Below are 17755 nucleotides of genomic sequence, written 5' to 3'. Positions count from 1 at the left end.
CGGTGTCCATCAAATCAGAGAGTGTCCATGTCATTCAGAAAAATACCGTTTCATGCGCACCACGTGCACAGTCTCGGGCAGGTCCTGACGGCGCCTCGACCAGGATGGGCTGTCAGGAACGACTTCATAGTTGACGTTGCTAAGGCGTCGTAGAACCTTGTACGGTCCGAAGTATCGTCGCAGAAGTTTCTCCGCGAGGCCTCGGCGGCGTACTGGAGCCCAAACCCACACCCTTTGCCCGGGCTGGTAGACGACGCGTCGATGGTGTTCATTGTAACGTCGGGCATCACGGTCTTGCTGGCTAGCTATGCGAATGCGTGCGAGCTGTCTTGCTTCTTCGGCGCGCTCTGTCAAATATGCGGCGTCCGTCTCGGAATCGCTGAAGTCATGAGGAAGCATAGCATCCAGCATTGTAGTCACTTCTCGACCGTGGAGGAGACTGAATGGCATCATTCTTGTTGTTTCTTGCCGAGCCGTATTATAAGCAAACGTTACGTAGGGTATTATTTGGTCCCAGTTCTTGTGTTCCACATCGATATACATGCACAGCATGTCTGCGAGAGTCTTGTTGAGGCACTCTGTAAGTCTATTGCTTTGCGGGTGATAGGCTGTCGTCCTTCTGTGTGCCGTGCCATTGAGGGTGAGTACAGTTCGCAAAAGTTCAGCCGTGAACGCGGTTCCCCTGTCGGTTACGATGACCGCTGGAGCACTGTGCCTCAGGACGACGTTCTCGATGAAGAATTGTGCGGCCTCGGCTGCTGTGCTGCTAGGAAGTGCCTTGGTTTCAGCATATCGCGTAAGGTAATCTGTCGCGACTATGATCCACTTATTTCCGGCAGCAGATATTGGGAATGGGCCCAAAAGGTCCATCCCAATTTGAGAAAATGGTGTTTCAGGCACTGCAACGGGATGTAATAGTCCGGCAGGTTTCGTAGGTGGCACTTTTCGTCGCCGACAGACAAGGCACGTTCGAACGTAGTGCTTCACCTGTACTGCGGGCAGTGGCCTTCTCTTTGATCCGTGCTAATGTTCTTGTGTAGCCTAAGTGACCTGAGGTAGCTTCGTCGTGACAGGCCTGCAAAATGTCATTGCGGAGAGTTTTAGGGACGACTAGTAGATATTTCTTCCCTGTTGAAGAGAAGTTCCTCCTAAAAAGAACACTGTTGCGTAGGCAGACAGGTAGGCGTAGGTAGGTAGACAGGTAGGTAGACAGGCGTAGGCGTAGGCGTATGACAGGCGCCTTGAGAAAAATCTGGGCTTGTTTGTGGTGCGGCCTTCTAAGAAATCAATTAGTGACGTGAGCTTCTGGTCCTCTTGCTGTTGTTGAGAGATGGTGGCCGCATCCACAACTTCCAAAAAGCCAGTGGATTCGTCATCATCTCCGCCTGACGACTCGATCGGCATTCTGGACAGGCAGTCAGCGTGTAAGTGCTGCTTTCCCGATTTATAGACCACCGTCAGGTCGTACTCTTGAAGCCGTAGGCTCCAGCGTGCCAAATGTGCTGATGGATCTTTCATGTTGGTCAACCAACAGAGAGAATGGTGGTCACTTATAACTTGAAATTGGCGGCTGTATATGTACGGACGGAACTTGGTAACTGCCCATACTACAGCCAAGCGTTCCTTCTCTGTGTTGGAGTAGTTCGACTCGGCACGTGACAATGTTCTACTCGCGTAAGCGATGACTCGCTCAGCGCCGTCTTGCCGTTGAACAAGGACGGTGCCTAAACCTACGTTGCTGGCATCGGTGTGGATCATTGTCGGCGCATCCACGTCAAAGTGGGCAAGAACAGACGGAGTTTGTAGACGGTGCCGCAACTCGTTAAATGCCACCTCGTGCTCCTCGTCCCACACAAACGTGACATCATCTCTGGTTAAGCAGGTAAGCGGTGAGGCGATGCGTGCAAAACCCGCAATAAATCGCCGGTAATATGCGCATAGGCCCAGGAAGCGTCTGACTGCCTTCTTGTCTGTAGGCCTTGAAAACTTTGCGACGGCTGCGATTTTCTCAGGATCAGGTCTGACACCTGTGTGACCTACTACGTGGCCCAAAAACTGTAGTTCTTCATATCCAAAGTGGCACTTTCGAGGTTTTAAGGTAAGCCCAGCGGACCGTATGGCTTGAAGAACCGACCGTAGCCGTCTGAGATGTTCATCAAATGTGGCAGAATAAACAATGACATCATCTAGGTAGACTAAGCAAGTCTTCCACTTAAGGTCTGAGAGTACAGTATCCATTAGTCTTTGGAACGTGGTTGGGGCGGAACACAAACCAAAAGGGAGAACTTTGAATTCATAGAGCCCATCAGGCGTTACAAATGCAGTCTTTTCGCGATCCCACTCATCGACCTCTATTTGCCAGAATACACTTTTTAAGTCCGTCGATGAGAAGTACCGTGCATGCCGTAGCCTGTCGAGGGAATCGTCAATGCGTGGTAAGGGATACACATCTTTTATTGTAACCAGATTGAGCTTGCGATAATCGATACAAAACCGCAGGCTACCATCTTTCTTCGTAACGAGTACCACGGGCGATGCCCAAGGCCTTTTTGATGGCTGGATGACATCATCTTCTAGCATTTTCTTGACTTGCTGCTGTATTGCTTCACGCTCTTTCTCAGCCACGCGGTACGGATGCTGTCGGATTGGTACTTGCTTGCGAGTACTTGCTGATTCTGAAGCGGGCATCGAAGCAATCGTGATATACGCTGCTACATGCATAGGTCTTGCATGATGCAGGTCCTGCTGTGCACTGCACACAGGGCACATGTTGCAAACAGATAATTTCTTTTTGCAGTGCTCAACTATAACGACACACTGACTCAAACATGACTGTGTTGTCACGTATGCTTCAGTGCGTCAGTGTTCTTGATTGCTACACGAGCGATTTATGCCCAACTAGCCCAAAAGACGGACGCGCTAGAAAGAAGTTAGTGAATTAGTACAGTGAACTTGTACTGAACTGGATTCACATGCCGAATGGAAGAGCACAGTGTCAGCTGAAACAGGCGGCACGGCTGATTATGTAAGTACTTCCAATAGTTCGGCGGAAGTTATCTTTGCCACTGGAAACAGCGCAGAGCTTGCCCGTTAAACTTGAGTCAACCGACACCACACAAAACACGCCGCGGTTGACCAACCCAACTTCCACACGGTTCATTCACCACATCACAGGTCACACGAAGTCAAGAGTGCCATATTTTAAATCACTGCAGCACCAAACGGACCTGAAAATTCATTTCCTTCGACAGAGTTTCTCAGGCGAGTTCGTTCACTCGCCAGTTACGAACTCGATGGACCCGCTAGGCCTACGCGTAACGTAAACAACATCGGCGATAGGCGAGTGCTGATTATCCAGACTTCGGAACTCGTAAACATGTTTCCATTCGTTTTGAGCACAACAAAATGCACACACAACAAGCACGGACGTTGCGGTAATCGTGATTCGGTTGGCTGTTTTAGCAGACGATCGCACTGAGCCCGGCGGAACCCAGTAGGCAGGTTGGATTAGTCGGCGTCGTTCGAAGTCACTTCGGATCCACGTCGCACTGCCACAACCCACGGTCGTCGGTCGTGTCGTCGTCGGCATACTATTACAACACTGTTTTTCAGGAACACTGTCGCGCGCGTCGTACGCCCAAGGAACTCGGACGATCGTTGGTGCCGTCGCCTTCGTACGGGCAGGTACGGGCGGCCATGTCAGGCCTAGTAGCGGAGTCTCCGCAGCCTCCGATTGGTTGACGCCTGCGACTCGTCGCAGCCTCTCATTGGTGCACGCCGGCGTAGCTTCGCGGCGCGTCGCTAAACTTCAAGCATCGGCTGAAGGCATAAACGCTGCGCGACGTTCCGCTTCAGCGCGTTTTCGACCGACGCGTTGACGCATTTGACCCTTCGGCGCGCGCCGAAGCTTTCCAGCGCGTGCCAGTGGTTGGGGCATAAGGAGCAACTGTCGATAGGTAGCTTCAGTGTGTTTACACACCCCCGACAAATGTACGGCGTGCGCAAAACGCCTTCATTGTCGTCTTACAGCCGTTTCGATAAGGTGAGCGTCCGCTCGCCACATAACAACTGCATAAAAAAGCACGCAGTTGTTCCATTCGATTGGAAGCGGGAAAAAGAGACCCTGTTATCGCTCCTCGTTCTGATCCGCCATAAAGCCGCCCCGTCTCCTGACCTTTCGTTTGTCTTTCTTACATTGCTAGAACACGGATACAGCACCATTATCTTGCAGAGCACAGTAGAAGGCAAAGGTGGTGCACGTGTGCAGAGAGCGTCAGGAGTGTAATAGCAGAATGGCAGCGGAAGTAATAAGGCAAAATCAGAACTTTATTTTCAACAAGTTATTACAATTTGTTGGGAGTCCTTCAACGGAAAAGCGGTTGTAAACAGCTTGAAAGTTCCTGAAGGATTTTTTTATGACTGCACAGCAGTCAGTGTACTAAGAGGTATAATCACATGTCATGTATAGTGATATACTAGATATTAACTTGTCTTTAACAGCAATAATTGCAGAGTTATCAGGTACTAAAAGGAGTGAACTCTCAACCAAAACTATCATTAACACATTAAATACATCAAAGAAGAAACGGGAACAACGCATTAGTAACACCAGCTTGAGATATTCATCCATTTGTTCTCGCGTACTGGCGTCGTGTGACGATTCAAGAGCAAAAATGATGTCGCATTTTGTTCCGGATAAAGGCATTAAAATCAAAGCCTTGATTTTTATACTTATAAAGAAGTGAAGGAACATTATACCTTTGCAATTGCATTAAGTAACTTGTACACCCTTTTTCACATAGCCTTCTATCCTGACTGCGGGTGCGTGGCTCACTTAACTGAATGAATGAATGAATGAATGAATGAATGAATGTGCGTTGTTTAGTGGCGCAAGGGCCAGGTATGGCCAAAGGGCGCCAAGACAGTGTTAGTGATTTCGCGGTGGAATGATGAGTTCTGTGAAGTTGATGTGACGTAGCTCTAAAGGGGTCTAAAAATAGTCGCTGTAAAGTGCGTAAAATCTACGTGCAAAAATATTATAGCGATGTCTAATGATCTATACTAGAAGCCTTAAACCACAGCATTGCGCAAGAATGATATGATATACAGAACATGTAAGATGCAAAAATAGCTACACCACAACTGCCTCACCAGAGCCCTTGAAACACAAGGGCATGGAGGCATGTGTTCTACAGTACGACTATCGTCGCGGCATCGTCTAAAGAGAGGAAGCGCTACGGATGTATGGGACTAATAACTTGTAAGACCACATCTCTGAGGAAACCTAGAACTGTGTCTGTATTAAAAAAGCCGCTATGGACTGAGAAACATTGCAGGATAAAGAGGAATTTGCTGCCGGTATGCTAAGGAAAAATGTCTCGTTCTCTAGGATTCGGCTTCCCGACACTCCAGGAGGACGTGGAGTACGGTCAGCCTCTCCCCGCATCTACCACAGCTTGGAGGCTACCTTCCGGTGTGTAGAAAATTATGGAGACCAAATGTGTGTCCTATTCTGAGACGACAGAGTTGGACATCTGTTCGGTGCGATCTTGTAGTAGAGGGCAAAAATCCTAACTGTGGCTTTATCAGGCGGAGCTTATTATTTGTTTCCGCATCCCACATGCGCTGCCAGTGGTTTCGCAGTTTGTTTCGCAAGAAAGGCCTCAGATCTGTGACAGGCACCTCAGCGGTAGGGTTAACAGCTTCTGATGCAATTGGCGTGGCCCTCTCTTCCGCCAGAACGTTACCCTCGATGCTCTTATGGCCAGGCACTCAGCATATAATGATATGCTGGTTAGATGTGTACGCTTTACACAAGACGGAATAGAGTTCATTAGGTACTTGATTTTTGTGTGCACAAAATGACATCAAGGCCTTCCGACTCTTAGGGAGTATGTATGTATCGCTGATTTTTGAAGTTTCGATTTCCTTATATGCTTCACAGCAGACCGTAATGCCTCGGCCTCGGCCATAAACATCCTTGTTTCCGAATGCAGTACGTCCGATTCTGAGAAGGGTAGGCGCACGGCAGAATAAGACACCCCGGCATTTGACTTCGAAGCGTCTGTGTAGAACTCTGCGCTGGAGTGCTTGTGCTGGAGTTCTAGGAAATGCATTCGGATTTCGATCTCTGGTGCGTGTTTTGTTACTTCTCAAAAGGATATGTTAAATTCTATCACCTGCCGCTCCCAAGGTGGTAACAGCTTGGTTGGATGCATTAGGCGAAGCTAGAGTAGTGGGCCATGTATTTCACCACTAAGCTCCCTCACACGAAGCGGGAAAGGCTGTCTTACAAAGGCACGGTTATAGAAAAGTGTAGTACACGTCGTATTAACATACGTAACGTCATAGTTAACAGTGTTAAAACATTGATGTTGCTGATTGGAGTGTATTTTCAGGAAATATGTAAGGCTGATGTAAATTCTATGTAGATGGAGTGACCATTCATTTCATTCCGCATATAAGCTTTCAATAGGGCTTGTCCTGAAAGTGCCTGTGGCTACGCGGATGTCTAGATGGTGGACAGAATCTAGAATCTTTATTCCGCCCAGAGCGGCAGAGTTATCTACGATTGCACCATAGTCCAATCGTGATCGAATTAGGCTCTTACTGACATTCATCAGACACTTCCTGTCGCTACCCCATGTTGTGTGGGATAAAATTGTCAATAAGTTCATTGTCCTGAGACATTTTTCTTTAAGATATTTAATGTGCGGAATAAAAGTAAGCTTGGAGTCAAGTATGATGCCTAGAAATTTGTGTTCTTTGTTGATAGGTATTTCGTGTTTACACAGTTGAACACAAGGATCTGGAACCAGGCCTCTTTTTATAGTAAAAATGACACAAGCACTTTTGGGGGGGTTGATTTTAAGTCCGTTTTTGTCTGTCGACTTGGAAACGTTGTTCAAGCCCTGCTGCACCTGTCTCTCGTATTCTGCGACGTTACAGAAGTCGATTTGTATGTCGTCCACGTAGACGGAATAAAGAATGGCAGGTGGTAATGAAGAAAGAAGCGTGTTCATCTTCACGATAAAGAACGTACAGCTAAGCACGCCTCCCTGGGGTACACCTGTTTCTTGTGGGAAAGGTCACGACCATACGATTCAATAAACAGCTTTCAATTATTTTAAGCATATTTCCACAGATGCCCATTCCCGACAAGTCTCGCAAGATCCCGTGAGGCCATGTTGTGTCATACGCCTTCTCCATGTAAAGTAATATCGATAAGAAAAACTGTTTATGTACAAATGCATCACGAATATATCTTTCACTGCGTACAAGATGATCTATTGGCGACCGGCCTTCTCTGAAGCCACACTGATAGGGATCAAGTATATTGTTGAGCTCAAGGAAATGTATGAGTCTGCCATATACATTTTTTTCAAAAAGCTTACACAGGCAGCTTGTAAGCGCTATCGAGCGATAGCTTGGCGCCAGCGATAGGCCTTTCCCCTGCTTCAAAGCAGGGACCACAATTCCTTCGTTCCATGTGTGTGGAAGGTATTCGACAGCCCAAATAGTGTTGAAGAGTGCGAATAGCGGAACTTGTGTGTCAGTGTGCAAGTTTTTGATAACTTCAACATGACTCGGTCAGATCCTGGTGCAGTCCTCTTGCATGAGATCAAGGCAGCTCCCAACTTGGCAATACTGAATGGCCGGTTATACGCTTCATCGTGTCTGCATTTACGTACGAATGGCTTCAGTTCTTGCATTTCTTTGTATTTAAGGAAAGATTCAGGATAGTGTATTGAGCTCGACAAACGCTCAAAGAGTTCCCTAGGAGAATGTGCCTGATCATGCAAGGTATGCCCTTGGTCGTTCACCAGAGGGAACGGACAGATTTGCTGCCCTTTAACTTTCTTAAGCCATTACACACTTTCACCTCCTGCGTGCATGAATTAATACCCGAGGGAAACCTCACCAAGCTTTCTCTCTTTGCCTGACGGCATGTCCGCCTTCCCTATGATTTAATTTGTTTAAATTAAATTAGATTTTCTGTATATAGCGATCTGCGCAATACGCCCCATGTCTTGATCTGTCTCTTTCGCGCCTGTCTACAGTCTTCGTTCCAACAGGGAACACGTCGTCTTAGTGAAACACCATTCGTCTGGGGACAAACTTTTCGGCTGAATCAATAATAAAAAACGGTAAAATATGCAATTGCATCATCTATAGTAAAATTATTTATAATATCTGGTGGTAAATAAGAAGGTTCTTTAAAGTGCTCCCAATCCGCCGATGCTAATTTTCATCGAGGAATATGCGCAGGGTCCTCACGCAGTGTTATCACGTTTAAAATTACAGCGAAGTGGTCACTTCCACGCAATTTATTGATCACGGACCATTCTAGGTGAGGCAGAAGAAGAACCGATTGCTAAATCAATTGCTGAATATGTGTTGTGTTGGACACTGTAATACGTGGGCTCCCTCTTATTCAATAGGCAGGCACTAGAGCTCAAAAGCAAATTTTCAATTACCCCCCCTCTCGCGTCGTATCGCGAATCTCCCCACATCGTGCTGTGGACATTAAAATCACCGACGAGTATGTAGGGGTCAGGAAGCTGAAAAATTAGGTTACGGAAATCGGTTTATTTCAGGCGATAGTTAGGCGGTATGTATAAAGAGCACATAGTCACCAGTTTGTTAAAAAGGATTGCCCGAACAAACACGGCCTCAAGGGGTGTCTGAAGGGCGATCTGTTGACAATCTACAGATTTATCCGCAACAATTGCAACACCACGGGAGGCGTTAGCCTCGTTGCGGTATTTACAATAGATTATGTACTGACGTAAAATGTGTGTCTGTGTGGGTTTCAGATGTGTCTCTTGAACACACAGCAACTTGGAGTTTTGTTTGTGTATTAGTTCATTAATGTCGTCGAGGTTGTGTAGTATTTGTGTTTCGATTTTGATACATGTGTTGGGTGCTCTGTATTTAAGGGATTATGATTAGCTCACGGGCCTTTTCGAGGCGCCGTGACGGGAGTGTTGTCTTTGTTGGAGCGGTCGAAAGATGCTCGCCGCTCCTGAGGCGCTGGTGGCACCATCTGGCTGGTCGTTGTGTCCATCGCCTATTGCGACGCGCTGGACATGCTCTCTTCCGAGAGCTTTGTTTGACGTGAAGGCCTCGGCCTAGGCCTAGGCAGGTATGACACCCGCCTACGTGCCTCCTTGAACGATATATTTTCTTTCACTTTGATCGTGACAATTTCTTTTTCTTTTTTCCAAGACGGGCTCGACCACGAGTACGCGGCCTGCTCTCCATAACAGTTTACACAATGCGAAGAGTTCTCGCAACCTTCAGACCTGTGTTCATAGGCACTGCATTTCGCACCTGTTTGGCGATCTCGGCAGCTCTGCGAGCTGCGGCCGAAACGTTGGCATTTGAAACACCTCAGGGGATTTGGCACAGATGGTCTAATACGGTGCTTGATGTACCTGGCCTCTACAGAGTCGGGCAGAATACTTGAGCCGAATGTGATTATCAGGAGTTTGGCTTTGATTTCTTTGCTGTCATGCCTCATCTTAATTCTTTTGTCATTGATAACATTCTTGTCACTGAAGCGCTTGAAGAGTTCATCCTCAGTGAGCTCCAGCAAGTCTTCATCCGAGACAACACCGCGGCATGTGTTCATCGTACAGTGTAGGGTTCCAATTACTTGGGTTTCCCCAAATGACGCTAGGTTTGGCAATTTTTCATGCTGTTTCTGATCGCGGAGCTCCAAGAGAAGATTACCGCTTGCCATCCTCTACGCCTTATAACCTGGACCAAGGACTTCAGTCAATGACTTAGTGGTTTGCCTGGTGTTTCAGACTGAATGACATGGAAACGCGGGTAGGATTCTGTTTGCCGACGAAAAAACTGGAAAACTTCACCCGTGCGCCCTCTTTTCTGAGGGCGATCGAGGAGTGGAGGGAAGGAACTATCCATAGAGGAATGTATACTTTTCGGCAATAACGCCAGCCACCCACCGTGGAGCCCTACATGGCGACGCTACAGGAACTTTAAAAACAGGTCCTGCAAGCGCCAGCTGTACATTATCACTATAACCAAATATGAAATAACCGACTTTGACTATTCACACCAGGTTAGCGCTAGCTGCCTGGAAAAATTGGATGTAAAGGGAAGCCAGGAGAACACAAGAAAGGTGGAATGTGAGAGAAAGACGAAGATTAGATTGAGAGAGAGAGACAGGAAAAGACAAATACCGATTTCCCCCGGGTAGGTCAGTTCGGGGGTGCCGTCTATGTGAAGCAGAGACCGAAGAGGTGTCTTGCCTCCGCCGGAGGGCCTTAAAAGTCCGAACAGCCGGCATCGTCTCTACCCCCAGGATCCCACTTTCCACCACACACGGCTAAGCCGCGTACGGCTACACGCGGGAGGTTCCAACCCTGGTGTGCTCGGGTACGCGGTGTCGCTACACACCTAACGCCTGCTCAAGCATACGCCCCTGCGGGGGAGTCACTTAATTGCCGCTGTACATACTCCTGAGAGTAATTTTAATAATGAAGGGAATTTCTTAGAAGAAAAGAAATATGAATACAGTAAACGAGTCATACACACGAGGCACTTTGATCTTCTTAAATCTGGTGAAATCTGGTGAGATGTTATGTGGTGGTTTGTGTCGTCAATTGCGTTACTTTTGGCTTGGATAATGAACGGCCGAGAGACGTACGACATCAAGACCCAAGGTGTGCTTCCCACTGAAGCGCCCCCTCAATGTCGTTTATTCAACTACTCAGACCGTTTAATCCTACATTTCTCTTCCCCACTCGGAAGACATGGTCAATCCTGGAATGTAATGGGTCACACAATACGTCGACCATATCCTGAGAAGACACTCACTTCTTCGCTCAGGTTGGACTTAACGTTCTCCTCTTCATTCCTCGGTGTAGATGTTAACATTTCGGGCCTTTCTTCCTTCTGTCTGGAAGTTGGTTTCATTTCCTCTTAATGTACGATACCTACGTGATCTTCCTGAATTCATGCGGTAAGAATGAAATTATATGAGCCCCGTATAAGTTTTCCTTCCGGAGGAATGGAAACCCAGGATTTTGGCTTGTTCTTTTTCGCGAGTCGGCCCACTGTACCAGTTTTTTTCACGCAGACTGAGCTTCCTGCTGTGAACTCGCCTCGAACGCTTACGTTGTGCCTTTGGTTGTGACTTTGGGCTTTCTTCAGATTCCCTTCCTTATCTCTCCTCCGGAATTCCTCATGGTTCGGCAACTTAGGTTAGCTGGGATGGCAGGGTAGGTAAAAACGTCCTAAGCTGCCTTCCCATTAAAAGCTTCGCTGGAGTATATCCACAACTCCCAGGAGTCGTCGTGTAAATGAGCAGTCCTAAACTTGTGTCGTCACCTTTATTAGCATGTCTTTGATAGTTTTCACCATCCTTTCTGCTTCACCGTTGCTCTTGGGATAGTGAAGACTGCTTTTTACATGCATTATTTAGTACTCCTTAGCGAAGTTGACGAATTTCCCGGACGCGAATTGAGGTCCGTTGTCTCACGCAAACGTTTCTGGTAGTCTATTACGGACAAACGATGACTTCAACAGAGCTATCACTGTATCCGTAGCCGTGTCTCGTAGATAAGACTTCTAGATATCGGGAGTAATAATCTACAAGGACAAAATACTGCTTGCCTCTGAGTTCAAGCAAGTCAGCAGTAACTTTCTGCCACGGATATTCTGGTAGCTCTGACTAAATCATTGGCTCTGCTCTTGGAGTCCGTTCTTGATTCTGGTGGGGCAGTTTGCGACGACCTCTTGAATTTGAGCACTTAGCCCGGGACACTATATCGACATTTTTGCCCTTTCTCAACTTTTCGACACCCCTTGGTGCCCTGCGTGCAGTTGGCAAAGTACTTTCTTCCAGAGATTCTTTGGAATCACCAGCCTGTTGTCTGTTACTAATATAATGTCTTGCAAGATGAGACCGTCTCTGTATTTCATGGAATACACGGTGAATGCGGGAGGTGGAAATTCAAGACAATGAGCAAAAATAGAACAAGGTGAAAGCAGGAGCCAACGTTGCGACAAGTGGACTTGTCTTTTTTAAGGCAACATATGCTTTCCTCGCCACAGTATATACAGGTGGCGTTCTTGTAACGGGGAGAGGGCGTAAGGCGGGTGGCTGAGGCAACGAGGGAAGGTGTGTTAACGCGTCGAATTGAGAATAAAATAAAGGAATGCTGTGCTCAAGGCCAGGGACCCCCTTCTGTCAACCACGTGCCAGCGCACGCGTGTTAGCCGGCTTGTCAACGGCGTCTGACAAGCCGACGAAGTCATCCTGCACGTGAGTAAAGCGTACTGTGACATAACATTGAAGTCAATAAACTGGAAACGTCAAAAGATTGTGATTTTAATAGGTTGACTGATTTTTAATAGACGCCTCACTGTTGGCGCTGCACGCCTCATCTCGCTCCGGTGCATTGTAAGCGGCGGTCTATCATTTGATGCCCGTGTCGCATTGTTACTTCAAATCACCATACAGATCGATCTGGACCGGGTACAGCTGCACGGTCACTTTGGATCGCGATTTTTCGATATGCGTTCAGTCCATCGCGATCCCTGCATCGTGTTCGAGATTCACGATCACGATCTTAGGCTTTCGTCGGCCCCATCATGCCATGTGAGCTAAACTTACACAATTCGAATTGTTGGATTGTGAAGCAGTGACCATGTTTGATCGAAATTCAGAAGTTTCATCCGGTCGGACGCCATCTTGATTGAAGGTGACAGCGTGACACGATGGTGCTCCAACTTTGTGTGCTTTGACGTCGTCTGTCACGGCGCCAAATGCAAGCTTTTGCAGTTTTGAAGCAGTTGGAAGTTGTCCGCCATGACTCACTGCTCAACCCAGAACCGGGACCTACCTGCCGACGTAATCGGCGCAAGAACAAGTCGCGATACGCACTATATCGGTTAGACAAACGAGCCCTTATTTACCAGGTCTTTCGATTCGCTCAAATTATTCTCATCAGTTTGCCGCAATTTGTAAACGTCCGGAAAAAGAGTGGGGTTGTTGTCAGTCTGACTTTCGGTTCTGCTGTTTTCTGCATTGTCGAAATGCTTAGAGCACATCCCGGTAGATTCGTTTGAGACCCATTCGGATCCATCTCCCGCTGAAAAATGAGATTTAACAACAACGAGATCTAAACTTATATCAGGCGTTCATTCGTTATTTATCACGTGTAATGATCGAGGTTCATTATGCCCTTTTCACAAGGTCCGATTTCGCTTGCAAATGCGCTTTGCTTTCGTAAATGTAAAATTAAGCTGACCCAGGGATGACCGCTGGTGTCGCACAAGCTGAGAAACGCGCACGTGTAGCATAATTTACAAAAGGAACCCTTCTCACAAATATGATGGCCGATGCTGATTTAATTTACTCCCCTCACAGCTCCAATCCATTTCTTTCGCTGTTCTAGTTCGTAAGGCCTGCCAGGAAACATGTATCACTTTATGCCGGGCCGGCCTTCGTGGCTATGAGTCTCTCATGCATCATTATCGCCAGTGCCACTCGTTCCTCTTGGTATCTGCGTAATTTGGACGCTTATCCACGAAGTGCCCGCTATTGCACTGTCGGAAGACGTATCCGAAAAAAAGGGGAGGGCTAATCAACACAGGAAAACGCCCCCTACCGTGGCCGATACGAAGTGCAGTGCGCGTGAATACGCGTCCAGCCCACCGAGCCGCAGAGCCACCTTTTCAGTTAAGTACAATGGCTGTGGCAGATGGCGCCAGAGTAGCCATAAACTCGACTGTGCGGAGCCTATAACAATTCGCCATATTCAAGGATGCATATACTACACCATGTTGACCCAAGCCACCTGAGAGAGAAAGAAAATTTGGGAAGAAAGGAGGTGTGAGGACAGAAACGGTAAGTTGGTAGGAAAGCAATACGCTGAGGAGCGGGACAGAAAAAGGCGACCACCGATTTACCCCGGGTGAACATCTTGAAGGGGCAGCGCAAGACGACAAATACAAAAGGCAGCAAACACACACGATAGCGCTGTCGTCTTGCGCTTTCCCTTCTACGTGTTCAAACAGTACAAACTCTACCAAATATCGATTCTTCTACAGTTTCTTTTACCAGAATATTTTACCCTGGGTGGGTCAGACCGGGGTTTTGCGTTTACCTGAAGCGGACACCAAAGGGCTATGTTGCCTACGCCGAGAGGCCGTGAAGGTCAAAGCATATCCGGCTTGGGATCAGCACCAGGATCCCCCTTTTACCGGTCGCGGCTAAGCCACGCACGGTTAAACGTGGTAGGGGATAACCCTCATGTGCTCGGGTATGTGGTGCCGCAACGCACCAAACGCCTGCTGTCGCAGACGCTCCTGCGCGCAGGACTACGACAATGACGGCGAGGTGGGTTCAAGGTGGCCGAAGGGTAAATGTCAGGACGGCTGACAGAAAAGATGGTCTGAGTGCACGTGTTTGCCAGTTCTTGTCTAAGAACGGATTTTTTAAGCAATGTTGTTGGTTAGGCACACTGGGCTTCTGTCGCATGTAATGTGCGGGCGCTGCGGCTTTGATTTTGCGTTGACCGATTCGGGTAATAGTCCCTGACAGTGAAGGCTGAGTCGCAATATGAACATCCTCATGCGTGGATGTCGCGGTCATGTACAGAAGGCGGGTAAAATTGTGACCGATGCGTCGGCTTTAAGCCTCCTTGAAGCTTCGTCATTCAGCAACAATCTGGTTGACTGTCGAAAAGTCTTTAAACACGACTAGGTTGAACGCATCGTCCACAATTTGTTTCAGTACGTGCGCGAACTTATCAGTTTCTGTCATCGTTGCATCAACTTTCTGACAAAGGGCCAGCACATTCTGGATGTACATACATCATGTACGCATCGGTAGCCTTCTGCACACGCAAAGCAAGTTCTAGATTTGCGGCACGCTGGCACCCTGCATGTTTGCCAAGGAAATCACGAAATTTTGTCTTACATACGCTCCAGCTTGTGAGCTCCCCTTCATTGTTACCGAACCAGGCCTTCGTAGTTCAATGCACATAATATATTACGTTGGCCAGGATTAAGGTTGCTTCCCGCCTGTAATGCGCGCTTACTCACTCATGCAGTCCAATCCAGTCGTCGGCGTCGTCGCCATCAGCGCCGGGAAAGGTGCCAGGATCATGGACTGGAGTCAGGATCATGGCTAGCATGGCGGCCGCCGCTGATGCACTTTTACCGCCGGAAGACATGCCGAGAGTGGCGACTTGGCGATAGCTGCGGATCTCCGTCTTGCGTCAGACCCCCAGCACGACCACCAAGATGTTACGTGGCGGCAGACAGAAAAGGGAAACGTATTTACAATATATTTACAATGAGAACAAGCACTGAGACATAAGGTCGAATGCTCACGCTAGATCAAAAGCGTCTGTTTATTGACGCCGTTACACAGGAACGTTACCACAACAAGATCTTTATGAGACCGCGTCCCTACGGCAGCGCGGGCAGTAACCCTTTCAGGCATAATCATTATTTTTGGAGTCCCATAATTTAGCTGCATCCATGAATTTGCTTCTTATATTGACTCTATATAGAAAGATCGTATCTTTAATTTTTTGCTTACATACCTATGCAAAACAGACAAGCCATGACTTCTCCACGCTCTACCACTCCGCGCTCTTCAGGAATACCACCCAGGAAAACACTGATATTTTTAGTTTCAGAGCATTGAATTCTGATTTTCTACGTGCCAAAACAACAATGTAATCATGGGGCACGCCATAGTGGGGGGACTAAGGTACAACTTTCACCACGTGGGTATATTTAACGATATTGCGCCCAAATCAATGGACATTCAGAATAAAGTTTTCACTTACTAAATATCGCCATTGAGTGCGGGAGCTGGCCGACGTTTAGGTGGACTTTAATAACAGAAGGTTAATTTACATTGTGTAGAGGACGTAGAAACAAGATAGCAGTAGACAGTGATTGTCTGCCGGCAACAAATCGTACGCTGCTGCCCGCGGCAAGGAGAGCGTCTCTAAACGTCTCTGCCTTTCCGATGGTTCGCTTGCATATAACCTCTTCACGCCGTCGGGGTCGCATCACCTCCAGCCAGTTGTAGAGCCCGTACAGGTGTCGTCATTTCGGGCCAATGGGGACACTCACTGGGCACTGCCCTCCGATGGCCGCATCGATCTCACATTGCTTCTTTGTCCGGGCGTCCTGGAACGAGCTTTGAGTGCTGCAAAGCAGCTTAGCTTTCTCGGGACTAAGGTCAACCACCTCCAAACGTGCTGACCTCCATGTACACTTTCAGTATGCGACACCCGGGGGGGGGGGAGGCAAAATCTCCTCGCGCGACACACAAGAGCAGGCTAACCATTCAGTGCTGGTCTGGTGACGCGATTGATGGGCGCCTGCGCACCATAACTGGACAAGGTCGTCAAGGCGTTGGGCTCGTGGAACTTGACCTATCCTGAGAAATGGTCCCTATCTAACAACGTGCACCCAATGCATGGTACGCGGGAGTTTTTGCATTCTCCCCCCATGTAAATGTGGCCGCAGCCCCCAGGATAGGATCGCGCGGCCTCGGGATCCAATGCCACTGCCACTCAACCATCTGGGCGGGTCATAATTAACAAAGCCTCACATGTCGTATGCTAGATTAAAAAACTGTTTTCTTTATTTTTGGTGTGATCTTTAGAAGTTTATATCATTCCAATTACAATCATAGAGACCTGCAGGGTACGTTCTGCTTGTCATACATAAACTTTTTGGCCGTAACGTGAGCTTTTACTTTATGTATCGGTATTTATCTCTGCTTGTGAAACGCACGCCATCTCTTCAGGGGAATAATTCATACGGTAAAACAAATTAAACGGTAAGAAACACACTGGCATATACGCGCCCACGCCATCACTCTATAAAGCGCTAACGCCCCCCCCCCCCCACCTCCCCTCCACAGACCCAGGCCCTATTGGGAAGTGCTACCAGCTAGGGCAACAGCAAATGCCATGAATAAATTGTACTTTTGTATTTGTTAACGGTCAATAGTGCCTGTTCTTTTTGAGAGGCTCTATATTCATTAAGCGCAGAGGCGAGAATTAACTGGGTTAGAGGAAGAAAAGGCTGCTTCTCGTGGCTAATGCTAGACGTATTTTATGTATGTTGATGATTACAAAACAAAAGCAATTGACAGCAATGCGGGAGCTCCAATAAAATTACGACCATAATCAGTGTGGTCAAGAAATAAATGAGTAAAGGAACGGCCTTGCTAAGGATGTACCGATAGAGTTCCCGTCCATATATTTTTATACAACAGCCTCTTTAACAAGCCATGGTAAAAATTCTATGGAATCCCTAAAGAAGCACTGACAAACTCTTTTGAAACGGTTAAGACAAACGGGAACTCGGTTATCTGCAGATACCCAGCACTTTTCTAAAATTGACCGAGAAAAATTTTAACACTACGATTTACGGCTTGCGGAATTCACTGCTATCTAGATAGTTTAGCCTTAAATATCGTACTGCCGTGAACATATCGATTTTAGAACTGTTGCTGACGTAATCATGAAAAATTGGCAGTTTTGCCTGAAGGCGAAACATTTTAAGTGCTAAGAACGTTTAGTGTTGCACTGAAGGCGCCTCAGAGCGCTGGCGTGAGCAGCACAACAACAATGTTGCTGATGTCGCACCTGAATGGCACATGAGTGTAACCAAAGAAAAACCACGCTCATTGAAGAGAGAGAGAGAGAGAGCTATTGATTGCGAAGTGGGAAGTTTTCTCTGACCC

The 17755-nt window shown here is 47.5% G+C and overlaps 1 protein-coding gene across 1 annotated transcript in view; it reads right to left on the bottom strand.

The window, feature by feature from the left end:
* Positions 1–17755, bottom strand: part of LOC139050971 (TNF receptor-associated factor 6-like) — a 112699-nt gene that overhangs the window by 68526 nt on the left and 26418 nt on the right. The window contains exon 2 of the mRNA XM_070527892.1: positions 15082–15251. Coding sequence (XP_070383993.1) covers positions 15082–15251 — 170 coding nt within the window. The remainder of the gene's footprint in view (positions 1–15081; positions 15252–17755) is intronic.

This window comes from Dermacentor albipictus, chromosome 10, assembly GCF_038994185.2.
Source record: "Dermacentor albipictus isolate Rhodes 1998 colony chromosome 10, USDA_Dalb.pri_finalv2, whole genome shotgun sequence".
Taxonomy (NCBI): domain Eukaryota; kingdom Metazoa; phylum Arthropoda; class Arachnida; order Ixodida; family Ixodidae; genus Dermacentor; species Dermacentor albipictus.
The sequence above is the reverse complement of the archived record's forward strand: the minus strand, read 5'-3'. Positions and strand labels throughout refer to the sequence as shown.